The sequence below is a fragment of the Dendropsophus ebraccatus genome, chromosome 1, assembly GCF_027789765.1.
Source record: "Dendropsophus ebraccatus isolate aDenEbr1 chromosome 1, aDenEbr1.pat, whole genome shotgun sequence".
In the NCBI taxonomy this organism is placed as follows: Eukaryota; Metazoa; Chordata; class Amphibia; order Anura; family Hylidae; genus Dendropsophus; species Dendropsophus ebraccatus.
Window position 1 is genome coordinate 81,297,251 of NC_091454.1, and position 21,277 is coordinate 81,318,527.

A 21,277-nucleotide genomic window follows, 5' to 3' on the forward strand; every position below is an offset into this window, starting at 1 on the left:
TATGTGACGGTGTTAGGCAGTATGTGGCGGTGTTAGGCAGTATGTGGTGGTGTTAGGCAGTAGGTGGGGGTAATATTTGTTGCTTGTAATCTGGTACTGTGTTTTAATGGATTTAGTATACTGGATTTGGTCAGTAACAATATGGTGGTGATGGTAGTGGTTGTGGTGCTAATATTTGCTCCTTGTATACAGGTATTATTGACAATATTAGTTTCAGTATACAGGATTTGGTTAGTAACAGTATGGCAGTAATATGTATGGTGATAATATTTCCCTTTATACTGGTATTATTGGTAATATCAGTCTTGAGATATACCAATAGCATCGCTTTTCGCTATTCACTGCACTTAATGACAGCAGCTCCCTGTGTACCTCATAGAGCTAATATCAGACTCCCCTCCTCCAGGCTGTGCTGCCCTGCTCTGCTCTGTGGTGATTCTGTCCATAAGATGGCCGACATGGAGGAGGATGTGACGATGCCCCGCCCCCCTGTGTCCACCACTGAGCCTGTGTCTATGGAGGACACTGAGGGTTGGGCATGGTCATATGCTCTCCATATCAGCCATCTTATGGACAGAATCGCCACAGAGCAGGGCAACACAGCCTGGAGGAGGAGGGTCGGGTCTGAGTTTAGTTTTATGCTTCTGAACACCTAACAATTTTACTATAAACTGGCCAATCCCTGTAAAAGTTTCCCCTTTGAGGCAGGGGAAGATTTCATGCCAATATTCAGCATTATGAGCTGCTCTGACAATTAACAGCTATGCTTAAGAAAATGTAAAGTTGTCAAAGTATAATTTTTTTTTTTTTTTTGCGTGTACCACCAAGAAATGTTCAGGAATGGTTTCAGGAACATGGCAAATAGTTCAATGTGTTGACTTGTCCCCCAAGTTTCCCAAATCTCAAACCGATTAAAGGATTTCTTATAAGGACCTCGACAGGTCGGATCTGCTTAGGCAGCACAAGGAGGACTATACACAATAAACTTACATGAAAACTCTATACAGTATATATACATAGGTGTAGGGTAGAATCAACCATACACCTAGTGTCTGCTAATCCTGCCTAGAAGGTTAGCAGTAGGGATGGTCCGAACCTGCAGAGGTTCGGGTTCGTATGAACCAGAACCATCTGCAGCAGATTCCCGCTGGGCAGGGCAGACAGCGGGAGTAACGCCTGGAAAACTGGGATACAGCCTATGGCTATGGCTGTATCCCAGTTTTCCAGGCGGTCCTCCCGCTGGATCCGCCCGCTCTGCGGAGCGGGCAGACAACAGTAATCATTACCGAGGGTTCGGGTTCGTACGAACCCGAACCGAACTCGGTTCGGACCATCCCTAGTTAGCAGTATGTTATTATGATTATTTATTTTAAAAGTGCCCTCGACTCCAGAGCGCTATACAATAGGGGGGGACATGCAGGAACATTACAAAATCACAACAAATTACAAGAATAAGGTAAATGGCAGACTGGTACATGGGGAAAGAGGACCCTGTCTGTGAGGGCTTACAATCTACTAGGTTAATATGCAGTATAAGGCTATGTTCACACATCGTAAGTTCGGTGGGAATCACGGCCGTTGTTACAACGGCCATAATTCCTACGAAACTTACATAGTGCTGCCGTCTGAGGGAATCCGGGCCGGAGTGTATACACATAGTATATCCCTAGCGGGATCCGTAGCGTTTCTGCGGCCGCTATTTATTGAAACCTGGCTGCAGAAAACCCTGTCAGTGCTCACTATGGAGCGAGCGGCTCAGTGGTTAGCACTGTTACTGTGTATTACTGGGATTCTGGGTTCAAATCAGTCAGAGAAGTTCACAGGACAAAAGATCTGGTGGCTGCTCCCATAATTTTATGTCTGTAACCACTGCAGTATCTTACACAGTAGTTGCACTAAATAATTTTTCCAGAGTACTGAGTACTACTTTTTTATTGTTGAAAGACTACAACCCCCACCATGTACATGCTAGGAATTTAAATCCTGGACTTTACACACGTTTTACTGATTTCAGCTAAAGTTGCAAACAGTCTCAGAAATGTGTAGGTGGACAGGGTTCAGTCGTGCAGGGGATAGGCTTATAAATGATCAAGGATACTGTTTCATGCTTTACTTATTAGTAAACAGAAAGAATGGTGACATGTGGTACTCACAGGCAGGGAGCTGAAGCAGCCTCTCTCCATATTATACACAGGATCAGCACAACAACCAACTGTTGTCTGATCAATTGCTATAGGTCAATAAGACAATTTCCTCTATTCTATAAATGTGAACATATGACTTTGTTACCTGTCTAACAGCAGTGGTTAGCACCCACTAAATGCTGGCTATCTTATAGATGTCCTGCTTATGAATACAGACCTGCTATCACTAATAGTACAATATTCAGCACATTGTTACTGACTGCTCTATTGGTGTAAGTGTATGACAGCCATGACTAGACATTAGACTACAGATGTGGCCATGGTTAACATGGTCCCTGAGGCAACACCTGTGTCAGGAAGGTATGTTAAGTCAATTAGTACATTGAGATAAACACCTGATTGTGATCATTGTGATCAAGTTAACACAGGCTACATCTATAGGTAGAGTGAGAGCATGCACCATTTCCATAGTGGGCCAAATGAAGCATTGTGTTGTTCTGCTGTAAAATATTGTTCTTACAGCACCATTGTTACAGCACCATTGTTACAGAACCATTGATCAATCTGGCCAAATATGTGCAGCTCAAAGAATTGGCACAGTAATAAAACCTGCTAAAGACAACTTTCTGGAGCAGAAAATATAGCATTAATCCTATAGGTCATCTGACTGTCCTGTCTTGCGTGTTCTGTTTGCTTATATTTATAAGGTTGGGAATGTAATAAGGCTGTTACACTACATGTCACAACATCCATCAGCAGAGTACATGAGAATGATTCTCCAACATATAAGTTGACATATGTCTATGATGGATGTCACTTAGAGGCCTCTGTCATATGTGGGTTTATACACAGTGGGTTCCCACTACTGCATTTTCTATATGCCAGCCCACAACATATACCACCGCACTGAAGTATTTGGCCCATGTCCTGTAAATAGTGACCCATGGGTACATTGACTGTGAATGCTGGGAAATTTTTGGACACATACAGTTAAAGGGGTTGTTCACCAAATTTTTTTTTCTTTCAAATCAACTGGTGCCATAAAGTGCCAGAGACTTGTAATTCACTTCTATTAAAAAATCTTAAGTCTTCCAGTACTTATCAGCTGCTGTGTGTCCTGCAGGAAGTGGTTTCTTTCCTGTCTGACACAGTGCTCTCTGTTGCCTCCTTGGTCCAGGTCAGGAACTGTCCAGAGCAGCAGCAAATCCCCATAGAAAACCTCTCCTGCTCTCCAGACTGGAAATAATACAACTTCCTGTTGGGCATACAGCAGCTGATAAGTACTGGAAGGCTTGAGATTTTTTAATAGAAGTAAATTACAAATCTCTGGCACTTTATGGGAGCAGTTGATTTAAAAGCAAAAAAATTTTGGTGTACAACCCCTTTAATAAGTGCTGTGCTATACGAACAAAATCTTTATATGTGGTGTGAGAATATGTGGGCCTGGCCTTTCATGTCAAGGCCAGTGAGCACCGCCGCAAATTTTTACTAGTTGTTGTTACAGGGGGCTGTCCTGCTGGGGGGGTGGTGGTGCTGGCATTTTGATTTTCACCTCAGGCGGCAAAAAAAACTAGGTTCATCCCTGGCTTTAGAACTCTCCTGTGCAGCGCCATTGTTGGTACTATGACATATCACCTGCAACAGTAGAGCTGCTGAATCCTGAGAACTCTAGATCTAGTACCAAGGATGCTTGGTTAAAAAAAATGCCAAAAGTGCGCAAATGCAAAAAATATAAAAAATATTGTACAAGGTTTATTTCACCATGAACTATATCCTCTAGGGTTAAATCTGGTTACGTAAAACAGCTAAACAAAAAAACACCATGACCATGGCTCACGGCTTTTCCTGCCATTTTACAAAATCATAGCAAAATGAAGCAGTTTTTACCACAATGCTGAAAAATCGAGCATTTCATGACTGCAACATGTGAATAAGGTTAAATGCACACTAGACTGATCTGTGGTAGATCTTCCACTCTCACATTTGCACAGCAGATCTGCAGCAGACTACAGTACCAGCAAAGTAGCTGGGATTTTTAAAACTCACAGCAGAAAAAAAAATCCACTCCATAAATGTTATAAAAATATGCACAAATATCTGTATATATATATATTTTTCCCATAATTTGTCTAGTGTGTGTTTACTGCTACAGCTCCAACACTATGGCTGTGTTTTCGGACAGTCCCAAATGACAAATGTTTTGCACAAGTTTGGAAGCAGTCATTCAAGAACAGTGTAGATATCAATGAGTATGTTCATCTCTGTATACATGAACATAGTAGGGATCACTGCCTATGCTCTGCCTTGTGTGCAGTCATACAAAACAAAGTAGGGATCAGTGCCTATGTACTGCGTTGTATTCAGCCATACGAGAGCAAAGTAGGGATCAGTGCCTATGTACTGCGTTGTATTCAGCCATAAGAGAGCAAAGTAGGGATCAGTGCCTATGTTTTGCATTCTATACAGCCATAAGAGAGCAAAGTAGGGATCAGTGCCTATGTTCTGCATTGTATACAGCCATAAGAGAGCAAAGTAGGGATCAGTGCCTATGTTCTGCATTCTATACAGCCATAAGAGAGCAAAGTAGGGATCAGTGCCTATGTTCTGATTTGTATACAGCCATAAGAGAGCAAAGTAGGGATCAGTGCCTATGTTCTGCATTGTATACAGCCATAAGAGAGCAAAGTAGGGATCAGTGCCTATGTACTGCATTGTATACAGCCATAAGAGAGCAAAGTAGGGATCAGTGCCTATGTTCTGATTTGTATGCAGTCATAGGAGCGCAAAGTAGGGATCAGTGCCTATGTTTAGCATTGTATACAGCCATAAGAGAGCAAAGTAGGGATCCGTGCCTATATTCTGATTTGTATACAGCCATAAGAGAGCAAAGTAGGGATCAGTGCCTATGTTCTGCATTGTATACAGCCATAAGAGAGCAAAGTAGGGATCAGTGCCTATGTACTGCATTGTATACAGCCATAAGAGAGCAAAGTAGGGATCAGTGCCTATGTTCTGATTTGTATGCAGTCATAGGAGCGCAAAGTAGGGATCAGTGCCTATGTTCTGCATTGTATACAGCCATAAGAGAGCAAAGTAGGGATCAGTGCCTATGTTCTGATTTGTATGCAGTCATAGGAGCGCAAAGTAGGGATCACTGCCTATGTTCTGATTTGTATGCAGTCATAGGAGCGCATGCAGTCATAGGAGCGCAAAGTAGGGATCAGTGCCTATGTACTGCATTGTATACAGCCATAAGAGAGCAAAGTAGGGATCACTGCCTATGTTCTGATTTGTATGCAGTCATAGGAGCGCAAAGTAGGGATCAGTGCCTATGTACTGCGTTGTATACAGCCATAAGAGAGCAAAGTAGGGATCACTGCCTATGTTCTGATTTGTATACAGCCATAAGAGAGCAAAGTAGGGATCAGTGCCTATGTTCTGATTTGTATGCATTCATAGGAGCGCAAAGTAGGGATCAGTGCCTATGTTCTGATTTGTATGCAGTCATAGGAGCGCAAAGTAGGGATCACTGCCTATGTACTGCGTTGTATACAGCCATAAGAGAGCAAAGTAGGGATCAGTGCCTATGTTCTGATTTGTATGCATTCATACAAAAGAAGAGTGGGGATCACTGTCTATGCTCAAGTAGAAAGTAGGGATCAGTGCCTGTGTTCAGCTGTGTATGTCAGGGCTCCGGGAAAGCTGGGTGACATGCTGAGGGATGATTTCCCGTATTTTATTAGCAGAGAGGCCGCACGTCCGTGCTGACGGTGAGCAGACAATGCACCCGGCAGCTGCACGGTCCATGTGTCACTAGTGACCGGAGTGACAGATGAGGGGAGCGGGCGGCAGCGCAGGGAGGGCTACGGGAGAAGAATAGGGGGCGTGCCCGCAGAGGGGAGGACATAGGAGCATGCGCAGTGAGGCGGCACTGAGCCCCACGCTGCTGCTCCCGGGATGCTGCTGGCCGGCTGCTCTCAGTGCTGACAGTCGGCTGCAGCTAGGAGAGCCGGGAGGAGAGCAGCGCCGCTCCAGCTATTAGCAGCAGCAGCAGTGTCAGCCCAGCAGAAGCAGCATCCCTGCCCTCCCCGCTGCCGTGTACCGCAGGGAGCGCTGCCATGGGGTAGGAAGCTTCCAGCCCGGGATTGACGGAGTGCACAGGGCAGGGCAGCCCCATCCCCGGCGAGCAGGCATGGAGAGTGGCTGGTGATCCCCCTCGGGAGAGCGGCAGACAAAGGACGCGGGGGGCAGAGCAGGAGCCGCGGCTGAGGGCAGGAGACATGATCGCTGAGGTGCTGAGCGGCGCCCTGGGGCTCCTGCTCTATCTCAACACCCTGGGCGCTGATTTCTGCTATGATGACAGGTAGGAGGCAAACTTTCTGCAGCAGCAGCCGGGACCTCTCCTCCTCCTCCTCCTCTCATCCCTCACACTTGTAACTTTCCTCCTGGATGCTGAATGAATGGGATGTGCCTCATGCTGCGCTCCAGCATCCTCCTGCACTACATGGCCCAGCCAGGTGCACCACATGGCCCAGCCAGGTGCCCCAGCTCAGTACTTTATCTATAGCTGTCATACCTATTATAGCTGAGCCCCCTCCCCCATTTTATACTACTTCTATATCCTCAGTCTTGTTACTGTGACATTTGTCCTTTAACACTTCAAGAAAATATGAGAAATGAGCAGCACTAAACCCTAGTGCAAACCTGTAAGACAAGTCTGTCCTGAGCCTGGTCTTCATCCTACCAGCCAGTATCTGTTCTTCTCCCACATGTCACCCCTGCTCCTTACTACTGATGGATACTTATTTTGGTGCCCTGTCTCTAGATCCCATAACCGCTCTATCCAGGTCCTATAATTCTTTCCTCTTCTGAGAGGCTACATCTAATCTCCTGCTCTTTGAGGACTAGTTTCTCCCTCCATCACCAAGTAGTGGTCCCTTTTTAGAAAACTGACAGCTTCTGTTAAGTAACCGTAGGGGAAAACTCCAATTTGTGCACTTTTTTTTTGCAAGGATTTTAATCTGATTACAATTAAGACTGATGCATAATTAAAATATATTAGGGAGAACGGCACGCCTGGCTAAGCCTATTAACCATCCTGGGGAGTTTCATGCTCCATTGAAATTAAACCATCCAAAAAGTGAGCATAGATTTACTCTGACAGCTTTCATCAGCCTCTCTTTACTGTGGGGAGTGAATGGATCCCCTGGGCTTGTGGGAGCTGGTAACTGCAGCTCTTTGTGACAGGGCAGAGAAAGTCGAGTCTTCGAGATGCCACATGCACCGCTAATGGAATAGTTGTGTGCAAATAACTGCAATGCCCATGCTGCCATATAACCCTGAGAACAGTACAACCGGTTAAAGTCCGCTTCTCACACCCCTCGCTTTGTGCTGCAAGTCAGAGATAGTGGCTTATTTCTCATACAGAAAGAAATGACTAGTAATAGGCTGTCTGTGAGATTCCATTACCTGCACATTCATCATTCACTGCTGAGCCAGATCCAGTGCGTCCACTGTGTTAGAAGAGACCCCCATAAGACCAATGTTCACCCACCTTCTACCATAACTATTTCCACACCTTTGGTCATTGAAATAATTGATTTGTTACATATTTTGTCAGTAGTGTGTTTATATATATAATTTTACCCGTTGCAGGTTATATTTTTTGGTTATCTACATGTATAACTTTATTAAAGGTTTTTGTGTATGTTAATATTTGCTTGATATTGAATCCAGTTTACTGTGGAAATTTCAGCTATAAAAAGTGTGTTTGTTCATGGAAAAAGGTGCAAACTTTGCTCGGCTGTGTGAAATGTGCAGAAGAGCATATTGGGTTGTATAGGTAGCATGTCATGTATGAGCCGGCATAGGGGTTGTGTAGTTCTAGTCAGGTTTCTCTTGAAAATGACAGAACTTTTCAGAATGCTGCGATTGTTTTTAGTTTTTTATAACTACAATATGGTTAAATATCCCGGCATGATGATCTCCCCTGACAGTCTCCAAGTTTCCTTGCAGAATAAAAAAACTACAGTTTGTAGGATTATGGGAGTAAAGTCCCCTCTAAGGGTCATTTTATTCAGATTTTAGTTTGATCCATGATATCAAATGCTACATGGGGTAACAACTTTTTTGTTTTTCTGCCAATATTATACAGACATAGTGCCTAAGGCTGAGTTCACACATAGTATTAAGTCAGTATTTTAGCCAAACCATGAGTGGGTCCAAAGCACAAAAAAGTGCAAATATTTTCATTATAGTTTTTCTCTGTTGTTTCCACTCCTGGATTTGGCTAAAAGTACTGACCAAAGTATTGATCAAATATTGATTAAAATTGGTTAATCATAGGTATTGTCTGCTACTGTGTGGGAATTGATTTGTTTCATTTAGGCCTCTAAAGAGTTAACCTAATATTGTGTCTTTCCAGTTAGTGCAGTGGAACCTCAAAGTAAATATAATATTTGCTGATGCTAAAAGTAAATAATATTCTTTTTGAGTTCACCTGTGACTTGTGCAAGTGTCATGGCATCTTCACTGAGGACTGAGTTACAATACAGCGGGAGACTTAAGCTTTACAAATCCAAATCTATGTACATGACAACATATGCCGCATCATGTCAAAACTTGGAAACGTGTAATGTGCTTACAATGTGCTGTGTGCTATAGAAGTAGGGTGCATAGGGTTTACTATTGTATCACATGTTGGAATCCGGTCTTTTCGGTAATGTGGCATTTACTTGTTTTATAATCCGATGTGAGTCATGTTTGTATGTCTTTTCCACAGTTCAAACAATTTTCTGACGTTTTTAAGTACACAATAAGAAACATAAAGCAAGAAATAAGATTAACACATTCCTTAGACAATGTGACGTTCTTCTCTCCTGTTTTGCTCCTTTTTCTGTTTTTTTTTTTTTTTTTTATAAATAGTTAAAACCCCCAATATCTTCCATGTACAACTATTTTGTTACTATTGTTTATTGGCTGGGCTGTGAAAGCTTTCCTAGCCCAGGATGTACTATCACCAGGTTAGGTGGGAAATGCTGGTACAGTCCACCTGTTAGATGTTGCAGCTCCAGAGTTTGCAATAAAAAAAACTTCTCCAGTGACATTTGATTCACAGTTAAGTTTTATCCAGCAATATTTATTTAATTCTATTAAATGATAATTTGACTTTGATCTTACAAGATACCATAATATCCCAGATCAGTGACTAAGCGTGAAGCAATACACAGATTTATCAGCCCTCTCCAGGAGAGCCAGGGATTTCTTATTCCGGCCTCATTGGAAAATCACTTTGCAGCTGTAGTGCAAATCTGTGCTGCATAACAATTTCTCCTATGTTGTTCAGAAGAGCTGGCCTGCTCTGCATGGTTCTGACTGAGTTCAGCTCCTTCTGCAGCACAAGAAAACTGTGCCAGTAGTCTTCCTGGCTTTTCCACTCCACACAAGGATTCTATCAGATGAAGAAGAATGCTCCCCCAGCTGTGGTGGTGTCTTTTAGAAAAAGGAAAGTTGTGTCTGCTTCATGAACTGAGCTCCAGCCCTCACTAATTCATTTCTATGTATTTTGTCTATTATTCTTTATGTTTAATGAGTTGTTATCCATTATTTACTTTTGACATATGAGTAATATTTGCTTAGAATTAGCTAACCCAACCCGCTTTCCAAAACGCTTAAGAACAAATTGCTTCTGGTTCCCATTTCCCAGTAGTGCCCTCTATGTGCATGGGAGAGCTCTGACTGAGCTCAATAACTGATTTTTTTTTTAATTAATCTAGCCTTTAGTTACTGGTGGTCTTTCAGAGTATATTCACAATGTGACTGTGCTCAGGCCTTACTGCTGGCCAATCATTACTTACAAGAGACTGGAGGCACTGGAGGCGGGCCGACCCACCCTTAGTGGGAGGAAACCCTAGCCCCTCTATGATAGGGTTCCATTGATTCTAAGGGAGTCACGTCATGGAGGGGCTGGGGTTTCTTCCCACTGGGGTGAGTCGGCTCGCCTCCAGTGCTTGTCTGGGCCTAGTGGTACAGTCACTTTAAAGCAGCCTTAGGCCATGTTTCAATGGCTGTTATTTAGCATGTTTTCGTGGCCATCATTGCAGTGATAGCCGTTGGTGCATTACTCAGGTTCAGGTTTTAGGCTGGCCACTTTTAACACCCTTTTGGATGTGGCTATTAAAAGGTTATTTTGAATTTAGTTCAATGACAACCAGAAAACTAAAAATAACAGCAAATTAATGTGATGAATATTAATTTGGCGGCTGCTGGGAACCTTGGGTGTTATTCTATACACTGTGTGAACAGACGGCCGTTGTTTGCATTGACTTTGACAGTATTTATAGAAGACTGAAAACAACGTCCTTTATTTTATTATTATTTTTATTCCTATCACAACCAATATAGTTAATCTTTTACAGCTTGTCACATTAAAGGAGAAGTCTGGCGGATTATAAAAATCCGGCCTCTGGCAGGGGGGAAATTGATTACAAGTGTTAAGTTGCCTCTCCCCGCACCCGTGGTAAGAGACAGGACAGGCCACAGGACACCCCTACCACGCTGTGGGATCTCCAGAGCTGACACGTTATGAATCAGCCAATTGACTGGCTGCTCAGCCAATCAGTGTCTGGGGCGGGACACCGCCCCCAGTCACTGATTGGCTGAGCAGTCAGTCCATCAGCCAGGACAGGCCTTTTCCTTTTCCTGAGGCTAGTCCCACTGCTCACCGTGGGCACAGGGAGAGGTAGGTTAGTACTTGTGATCAGTTTCCCTCCTGTCGGCTGCCCAATTTTATAATCTCCTGGATATTAATTAACCAAATTTGCCTCCTTTTTCTGATATGATTTCCTCCCATTGTTGATATCTTGTTGTCTAGGTTACCATCCACTACCTTGCACTAAAAGCAGTAGTCTGGCTGGTGTATACTGTATATAGCTATAGTGTACATGCATTGAAATATAGTGTACCTATACTTTATTATGTATGCATGTATACTATAGCTGTGTATAGCCAGACCATCGCTTTTAGAGAAGAGTGGTGGTCTGTAACCTAGACAACAAGCTGTTAACAATGGGAGGAATACAGCAGCATATCAGAAGGAGACAGGTTTGCTCAATGATTTTGTTAGTAAAGCTGTGTAACTTGAGGAGCTCTACAAGTTTAACTATGTTAGTTGAGATGGTAATAAAGACCTACAAATTTTATACTGTTGACTTTAACCGTACGCTTTTAAAAAGAGGAATGATACAAATGTAATTGTGTTCTTTAGCATATTAGCGTATGCAACAAATTGTGTTTGTGTGTGCAGTACTTTCACATAGCACATAGGACCTATACAGTAATTCATGAAGAATATTACTATCATGTGTTCTCTTTGAGATTTTCAGATGTTTGGGCACGTTTATCCGCCTACCAATAAAGTGCGCTAGCATACCACATACTGCTTTCATTAGGATCTGGTACGGGCTGAAGAATGTTGCAGCAATTGAAACGTTGCACTAAATTATGCTGCACACACTAGAAAAGGCAGCAAATAGGAATCTCCTGGATCTCATCACTTGTTGACCCCTGCATTACACTGGGGAACCTAATGTCAAGAGCTGAGCAGGACTAGGAGTATTCCATGAAATTGTCGTCCTAGGAATGTTAAACACACACAACCCTAAGAGCAGAGAAATGTCAGTACACCAGACAGGTGAAATTCTGCTGGTTTGAATGAAGTGTAAGCTCTTATTACTGAAGGTAGAGCACAGATCTTTATTTTTAAAGCCTTTAATATTAGAGTACTGCTGAGCTCGATGAGGTTTCTGGTAAAGCAAGTAGCAGTGTCACACCAATATCCACACACTTGAATATAATGCTATGGATTTTCCTAAAGAAATGTTGTGGCTGTTTTGCAGTGGAACAATGTCTGACCTGTGTGATAGCACCTGAGCAGGTCTGCCTTGTCATACATGTGCATAATGATACTGGGAGCATTGCTTGCAGGCATATTGCCCAGGTCTTTTGCCTCCTGCATGGATCTCCTGATCCCCTTATTCAATTGAAACTTTGTTCTTAATGTCCACCACTTTCCAATGGTTGCTCAGCTATCTTCAGATTGTATGGCTACTGCAACTTTTAAAAATGTATCATTAAAGGGGAACTCCAGCTATTTTTTTTTTCTTTCAAATCAACTGGTGTCAGTTATATATATTAGTAATTTACTTCTAATTAAAAGTCTCCAGTCTTCCAGTATTTATCAGCTGCTGTATGCCCTACAGCAAGATGTTTTATTTTCAGTCTGAAACAGTTATCTCTGCTGCCACATCTGTCTGTGACAGGAACTGTCCAAAGCAGTGGCAATTCTCCATAGAAAACCTCTCCGACTCTGGACAGTTCCTGTCATGGACAGAGTCAGACTGGAAAGAATACATACCCTCCTGCAGGACATACAGCAGCTGATAAGTACTGGAAGGCTGGAGATTAAAAAAAAAAAAAAAAAAAAAAGTAAATTAGAAATGTATATAACTTTCTGAAACCACTTTATTTGAAAGAAAATAATTTTGCTGGAGTTCCCCTTTAAGATGATAAAATGCAATTAAAAGTAGGAATGAAATATTACTATATTATAATGACTTATGGACTGATCTGTTTTATGTAAGTATGCCATTTTCATTATATATGATTGCTAAACAAGCCTTTATGTAATTGCCTTTGGTTTTACCTATAACAGTCTTGCTTGGTGTTTGAAGATTCTCCATGTGATTTTGTATTAAGCCTATAATTAAAACCTAACAATCTAAAGACTGAATCAGTGGGATCCAATAGGATTAGTTTGAATCTTTTTAAAGTGGCTTCTAGCTGTCAAGGCTGTTACAGGTGGCAGCAATAACATTAGGGGGGACATTTATCATGACTGGCGTACCTGTGTGCCAGTCTTAAAGCGATTCTGTACCCACAATCTGACCCCCCCCCCCCCCCAAACTGCTTGTACCTTTGGATAGCTGCTTTTAATCCAAGATCTGTCCTGGGGTCTGTTCGGCAGGTGATGCAGTTATTGTCCTAAAAAACAACTTTTAAACTTTCAGCCCTGTGCCAAACTGGCGTGACCTAGAGTGTCTATGCCCTAGGCCCGCAACACCTCTCTATCCCTTCTTTTCTTTGACACAGGGCTGTAAGTTTTTAGGACAATAACTGCATCACCTGCCGAACGGACACCAGGACAGATCTTGGATTAAATGCAGCTATCCGACAGTACAAGTGGTTAGAGCGGGTCAGATTGTGGGTACAGAGTCGTTTTAAATAAAGCCCCTCTCCCTTTTCTCTTGCTGCATTTACTAAGAGACACACAACTCTGGTACATCCCGGTGCAGGCATTGTGCAAAAATCTCTCCCTGCTCTGAAGCAGGTGTAGATTTTTGCCTGGTTTTCCAAGTGTAAACCTAAATAAATTAGGCTCTGAAGGAGGCCACGTCTCCTCCTTTCTTTGTCGCACCTCCAACCTGCCTGCCCATCAAGTGAGCGGGAGATACGGCTGGTGTATGCCACGGAAATACGGGGTGGATTTGCTCCTTTTTCGTAGCATATGCCGATACATCCCCCTTTTAATTGTCTGAACATGAATACACTGCAGTAGTCCATTTTGCATGACTTGGTTGGTATTGGCTGCTTTATATGCCCACACTATTGTTTAGTATAAGCGCCAGGCTAAAATACACCAGTGAGACAAAGTTGGTAGTTGGAATAAAAATCTTGTGCCATTAAAAGGCTTTGGGCAGTAACGTAAATACAAACATAAAGCTTTACAGAATGGAATAAGTGACTGGCATGAAGGCTTGCCGAGGATAAATTTTCCACATTTTGTGAAGGTTTTGTGTTCCATTAGCCATGTAAGGAGTCTTGTTCGTAATCTGAATTTATAAATTAGGGTTGAAGTATAAAAATTCATATATACCCAGTAACAGGCTTCACCTGTTTTCACAACAATTTTTATGAAGGAACTATTTCAGACATTTTTACTAGCGATGCATTAAAAAAAGTTTCCGACCTGCTTAATGTAAATATATAATGTGAAATAATGTCTGTTTATTACAGAAATGCATTCGAAAGGTTAATATGCCATAGAAGCCAAGACAAATATTTCTGCAACATGTACTATGGTTTATAGAAGCACAGCATGCTAATGAATAGCATGGTTTACACATACTTAAAGCAACATATTCCACATTTATGTAATCCGCTTTTTATTTTTCATTTATCGCTCGGGGTCTGAACATGCTACAGATTTTTCATACTACCTGCATATTCCCTTTTTACTTGGCTGATGTTTCCCTAATTTACAGAAGGGGGGAAAATAAACTCACATTCTTAGTAAAGGTGGACAGTATGTTGGCAGTGTTCCTGTTACAGCTAATATTTTGTAGTGTGTTAAATGGAGTACAGGCTTATAGTATGCAGGGACGGGTACATAATGCCCCTGCAAGGCCCAGTATTCTTTCACTTTCAGAAATGATGATTTTTAGGGCAGAATACCTCCATAATATGAAGTAGTGGTGGAGACGGCACTGCTGCGGTGGTGGTGCTCGTGGTAGGATGGCGTCCCAGACGTAATGTAGAAGAAAGTCCCGGCACTTCACCAATTAAAATATATGCTTATTTATTATGTGCAAAGCATCACACAGTACAGGAGGACGCGTTTCGGCATTGAGCTGATGAAGGCAATATGCCGAAATGCGTCCTCCTGTACTGTGTGATGCTTTGCACATAATAAATACGCATATATTTGAATTGGTGAAATGCCGGGACTTTCTTCTACATTACCTCCATAATATGGCATTGGGACATTGCACTTTTTTTCCATAGGGATCTAGGAAAAGAAGTCTGTGTGCGTGTATGAAAATGGAGGCCAGTATTGGTAAAGCATGAACCCATGGCAGGGTATGGTGCCAGTATTATTAAATGGCATTTTTCACCAGTTTTTCCTTCTGTAGGCAATTGTCAGCAGAAACTCTTATGTCTCCCATTTAGAGGGCACGCAGAAAAGGAGTTCCTGTTCCTCTCCCACATCAGCGTAGAGGACATTTTACAGCAGTAACGAGCAGTGCTGCAGTTAATGCAGATATAACACTTCAAGCTACAGCAACTTCTCTTCACTCACTCTCTTCTCTCACTTATTTCCTATCCAGATGGAAATAAGGCATCCTGGCTCTCCAGTGACCGTTAATAGTCCCTGTGATATCCACAAGATGGCTTTAAGGGGCTTTCCCACATCTACATTTATCACTCATGATCGCACGGGGAGGGAGTGGTCTCTGATTGCTGAGACCTGAAATGAACTTGAGAATGGGGGTCCAGAGTTTCCCATTAGAACGGAGCATAGGTGATACTGCTTACTGTCAGAGTGCACACGTGAATGCTGCTCCCTTCCAGTGGGAGACTCAAGACACCCATTCTCAAGATTGCAGGAGTCTTATTGTTTTGGACAATGAGCAAAAATGTGTTCATGGTGGGACTAGCCCTTTCAATGATTTTTCTTTACATGATTATGTCCCTCTCTTTTCTATATGTTATAGAAGACTTTTTCTTGAGATTGTTAACATCAAAGAACACATGAATTTCATCTCTTTCAAAGAGACTTGCAAGTCCTATGTAATAGGATATATTTATTTTGTCTAAAGACAGAATTTGTAGAGCACATATACAACAGGTCACGCTTGGCACAGAGCTTAGTCCTGTCGTAAGGGGAGCTTGAAAACTTTTGCAGGGTGCACGATGTTCCATATTTTTCATACAGATACACTGTATTCTGAGTGTGCTAGTGACACCTAGGGCACCTTTGAATTCTATTTCTCAGAAGGCATAAAGATAAAGGGCCTTGTTAGCTGCTCCTGTGACATTTGTACCAGTGTCTTCTGACAGAATGTTAAGCTTCTCAATTGATATTAGAATACTTTTTCTTACAAATATTAAGATCTTGTTGGCGACATGCAGGTGTTTGGGGATTTTGGGGAAAATTTATCAAGGGCTTTGTGCCTATTTGTAGGTGAATAATTAAATTTTTCACCCGTTTTGGTCTAAGTTTTATTTATGTATCAGTATTAGACAGGTGAATATTTTGTAGATGTGTCTTCTTTTTAAATCTACCTGTTTTGAGTATTCACCCAAATGTTCCTATACTGCGGAAGTAGCAGCCAATTTATCATTTCCGATTTTTTAAAAAGTCACACAAACAGGAGCAGGCCTATGTCTGGTCAGTACCAGGTGAATGTTCTTACTCAATTTTTGCGCCCTTTTCTGCGACTTTTTACTTTGATGCATTCACTGTATCAGTGCTACATTTTAATAAATCAGTCGCAAGGTATTGGAACTAAATATACACCAATTCCCATTAGAAGAGTCACAGTCACACTCCTTAGTAAATGTCCCTAAAAAACTGCAACCTGTTGAAAACCTGCAAAAGCTGAAGACAAATTTCATCGAAATCAACAGTGTTTGCTGAAGCACAGAAAATGCATAATATAATGGACTAGGCCTGGAATGGATCTCTGCTTTTTGTCTTGGTTGGCTGCTTAAGGTGAATTCCAACTGGCCTGTGCTGTTGTTGGAAACTAATGAAAGTAAATAAACACTTTTAATGGGATTTTCTTTATTGCAGGCCACTGGCACATGTTCTGTGCTGCGATGCAGTGCTTCTGTTTAAACTATTTATTTCAGACCAGCAGTCACGTCGTAAACTCATTCTGTGTACAATAAAAGTACAGTACGTGTTTAGTATTTCGGTAACGCGCAATCTTTTCATGTTTGGACAAATGTAAAACACAAAGGAAATGTTATTTTGCTTGTCTTCAGACTGTGTGGTGAGCAACTGGAAATTCAATTTCCCTAAACAATAATGAACTTGATGCATGAATTAGCAGCAGGCCAGGCTTGTGAGCGAGAATGGGTTTGTATTAGAAGTCCCTTTGGTTTGCCACTTGAGATCTAATCAAGCAAGTGACCCACATACACAAAGCCAAAGAAAGAGCCGCTGTACATTTGGGAAAAGTGTAAGTGCCATCTGCTTGTGAATTTATGTATACATTTCCATCTCATTATTAATGTACAGGTTTGATTTATAGAGTTCTTTCTTCTGCACTCTTAGGTTTGGCCTGATACTGAGCTCACTTCTGAAAGTAGAAATGTAAATATGTCCCTGTTTTTAGTTAGATCTTTTGCTATGAACACGTGTAACTGTGGTAACATGGGAGCTATAGTAAATGGACATAGTTAGAATAATGATCTCTGAATCAGAACTTTTTTCTAAAACTTTACTTTACAGTAGTATTAAACTGTATGTAGACTTCCTACACCAGTTAAAGGCTGCACTTACAACAATATTTTTAAATCATATGTTTGGACAAAAAACATAGAGCTCAGTTCATCATGGGACAATATGGAATAATGTGTGTACTTTGATTAGTAGTCTGATCATACAATTTTTTTTTTCTGATCATTGTTTTTTTTTTTTTTTAATTAACAATGATAGCTTATTGTTCATAGTCTAGTACAATCTTGTTTCACTCCTAAAGTTACTAGAAATATGTATACAGTTTTATTTCTAAAAGTTAAATTGACTATCCCACCGTTACATTTATTAAGAGATTTTGCCTTTTACATGATGATAAAATAACAATCCAGGAATTGGTTGTAATATTTTCTGTCATAGTGTGATGCCAAAAGGCATAGTGTGGGGCGAGAGAGGCAGGAACTAGTCATCTAGGCTTTAACTACTTCCTGTTAGAAGCCTCTTTTGCCTGTCAATCATCCCCGCAAAGCGCGCTGACAGGCAAAGAGCTGTCACTAGTTACAGCCCAGATGACTAGTTCTTGCCTCTCCCCCTGCACCGCGTGCAGGAATAAAACATTGTCTCTTAAATAGGAGGATGGCACACAAAGTATGGTAACAGAATGCTTTACCATCTCTATTAGGAGCTGCTAACAGTATTATATGCATTATAGTTATGATTGGTTCCTTTACTGTATGTACAGTATGCAAATGTTGTTTCCATTGACGTCCATTATTTAAAAAAAAAAAAAAAAAGATTAAAACAGATCGGTTTTTCCTTTGGACTGTAAAAATGCATGGTGATCTCACCCTTAGTTGGTCTGACCCTTAATCACTTCCATTTTCACAAGCTTCCAGTCCTCTATGGTTTTTTTTTTTTTTTTTTATGTGTGGCAGTACACCAGCTGCCTGGTTCAGTGTAGCAATTGACTGTGAGAAGTTCACACTGCACATCACAGGAGCCAGAAAGAAGAGGACCTCTGTGGGACTGAGTGCTTGGGAAAGTGGCAGTGATAGGGGAGTGGGCCAAGTAAGTATGCTTCTTTGTATGTTCCCTGCCACAAAATATTAAACAACTCCTCTCTGCCTGGAAAACCTTTTTGACTGATCAGATACAATCAAAGTCTATTAAACATTTTAAGGAAATGCTTTAATTTTCTGATAATGGTTTTTCTTATAGTCACTAAAAGCGTTTTCTCCAAATATACTTCGTTACAATCCCTTGCTATTTTCAAGATGTTTGTATCCTGTAAATGGAACCTTTTCTATTTGCAACTAGAAACTGGAAATCTGTATAGATCTAAGATGTAAATAGTCGCTGACTTGCTATTACACAGGGCCCTATTACACAGATTGATTATCAGCCGATTCGGCCAATATCGCACTATGTGGTGAGGCCAGTGATCTGCCAATAAACAAGCAAATGCTGGTTCGTTGGCTGATCTTGTTTGTTCACTCCTCCCTGAACAATAGTCAAGCTCTGTAATTGCCTCAGCAACTAGCATCAATCTACAAGATTGGCGCTGGTTTACAGAGAGTGTTGTTACATAATAAGGCCCTTCATATAGAATACTACAAACAAACAGTTGTCAGGTCTGAGGAACAGAGTTGCATATGAGTTTTAGTATACATTTGCTACTTATTCTTTATTATTTTGCATACAATTGGACACCCGTTTAAACATATTATACTGTGATGCTTCTGTAACAAATGTGGCCTCAATAATTCAAATGATTGATTATGACATTGATACTTTTAAAAGAATCTTGATATCGATTAGTTTGTAAATGGTCACTAACCTTCCAACAGACTTTGCATAAATCAATAATGTAAGTGAATATAAGAATTAAAGTCTTTCAATGTCAAAAACTTCTCAATTTAGTCTTTAGAATGAACAGCTCACTGAAATATCAGTTCCATGCTGTCCATATAAGTCTATGGGGAGATCAGGGAAGAAGGAGTTGGTTGCTGAGTAATGTTCCTTTTACACATAATGATTCTTAGCCGCCTGTGGCAGCACTAGTTTGCAGTGCCTTTACATGGTAAAGTTAAACGAGCGGCCAGACCGCATGGACAAGCCCTGTATTGCTTGTGCAGCCATTTAATAGAGGAACACAGACATATACATATGTGTTCTGCCAGTTTCCAGATGCGTATCACACAAGCAATGTATATGTACCATCTGTGCTGCTGTGTAATCCGGCATCTTCACCTTCTTTATGTCGTGCTGACATTGTCACAGGTGGGGGTCTTTAACCAGCAGCTTACGTCCTCAGTCTCCATGCCAGGTGCACCGTGAACAACAAATTGTATAAACCTTTTAGTCATGGAAGACTAACTGATACGTAACTATTTAAATGTGGATTACCACACATTTTATGTTTAAAAGTAAACACTTATATTCACCTATTTAAAAAGATTTCAAAAGAAAAGTTACGCTATTAGTAACACTGCCGGACAATAATTAGCCTGTGTAAAAGGGCTGTAAAACAGAGGCAAACACACAGGGACGTAGCTGGAAGATCTAGTTCATGGCAAAGCTTAATTTATAGGTACACTGCTTATTACTGCTGTATAATGTCTATCCTACTGCTAGATCTGAGGAGTTCTATAGAATGCTGTGTATAGCAGACATCACAGCAGTTAGTCTTTACTCACCATCTCAGGGACAACTAGAAATTAGAGATGTAGCCTAAAAAAGTAGAAAATGCTGTATACAAGTTGTAGGAATCCATTAATGTACTTGAAGGCTGCAATTTACAGGACTATCTCTATGTTATCCTTATTAGCCTAATTTTCATGATTTTCTTGTAATTTAAAAAATGCTCTGAAATGTAAAAGGGAATGGATATGATTGTATATCAGGGACCTTGGGATAAAACATAGCATCATTTTGTATTTGGTAGTTAATAGTTTAATTAATGTTACCGATTATTGATTTTCATCTTAATTAGAATTGTTCTAGATCCGGCTCTCTGATAGTCCTGGGCTCTGCCTGCCTCTGTAAATGACTTGATGTAAGCAATTAATTAAATGTAGCACTTTATAGCCATTGTAAAGAAGATTATACCCTCTTATCATGTTTTACTAGCGGCACACAGGATCCTGTGTGGCGAGGACCACATTGTTTCAGATGTGCCTTTTCTTTTTGATGGAGTCTTGTTAAACATCGGCTTATTAAGTAATTATGGTTTTGTTTTGTTGTAGGGATGAGAAGGTGACTTTGCGACAAGGGTTGTTTGGTCTGTTAGGCACTAGTTTTTCTGTCTGCAGTACAAAATGACAAGAATACGGCTGGATTATTGTTGTGGTCATACCTGTGGTGGTCTAGAGGCTAGTCGAGCCTGTGCCTAAACTCTAACATTATATGCATGTTTTGTATTAAGTAATGTTACCCTTGTATCCATTACCTTTCAATTATTAGATTTACACTGAATCAATGTAAAAAAAAAATGAACAACTTCATATGAAATATAAGCCACACAGAGGTTCAGTATGGCCCCATAGGATAATAGGCACAATATAACTCTGCATCTGAGTCCTAATATACATATAACTAGGTAGTACACTACTAATGTAATTTAAAATGCCTTCAGACTTATAACTAATCTGTGTCACTAAGATGAACCCTAAACTGATGCTTTAGTTTGCCATAAAGTGCACAAGGGTTTATGCTTCAAAGTTAGGGCCCTATTCCACCGGACGATTATCGTTAGCATAACTGTTAACGATTAACGATCTCAAACGACCGCTATTGCGAAAGACCTGAAAACGTTCACTCATTTCCATGGAACGATAATCGTTACTTATGATCGTAATTGCGATCGTTTCTT

The 21,277-nt window shown here is 41.1% G+C and overlaps 1 protein-coding gene across 1 annotated transcript in view; it reads left to right on the plus strand.

The window, feature by feature from the left end:
- The first annotated feature begins 6,190 nt into the window (after nt 1-6,190).
- TMTC2 (transmembrane O-mannosyltransferase targeting cadherins 2) overlaps nt 6,191-21,277 on the plus strand; it is a 228,522-nt gene continuing 213,435 nt past the window's right edge. Inside the window, exon 1 of the mRNA XM_069974054.1 lies at nt 6,191-6,507. Within this exon, the coding sequence (XP_069830155.1) occupies nt 6,425-6,507 (83 nt within the window). The 5' untranslated portion in view covers nt 6,191-6,424. The remainder of the gene's footprint in view (nt 6,508-21,277) is intronic.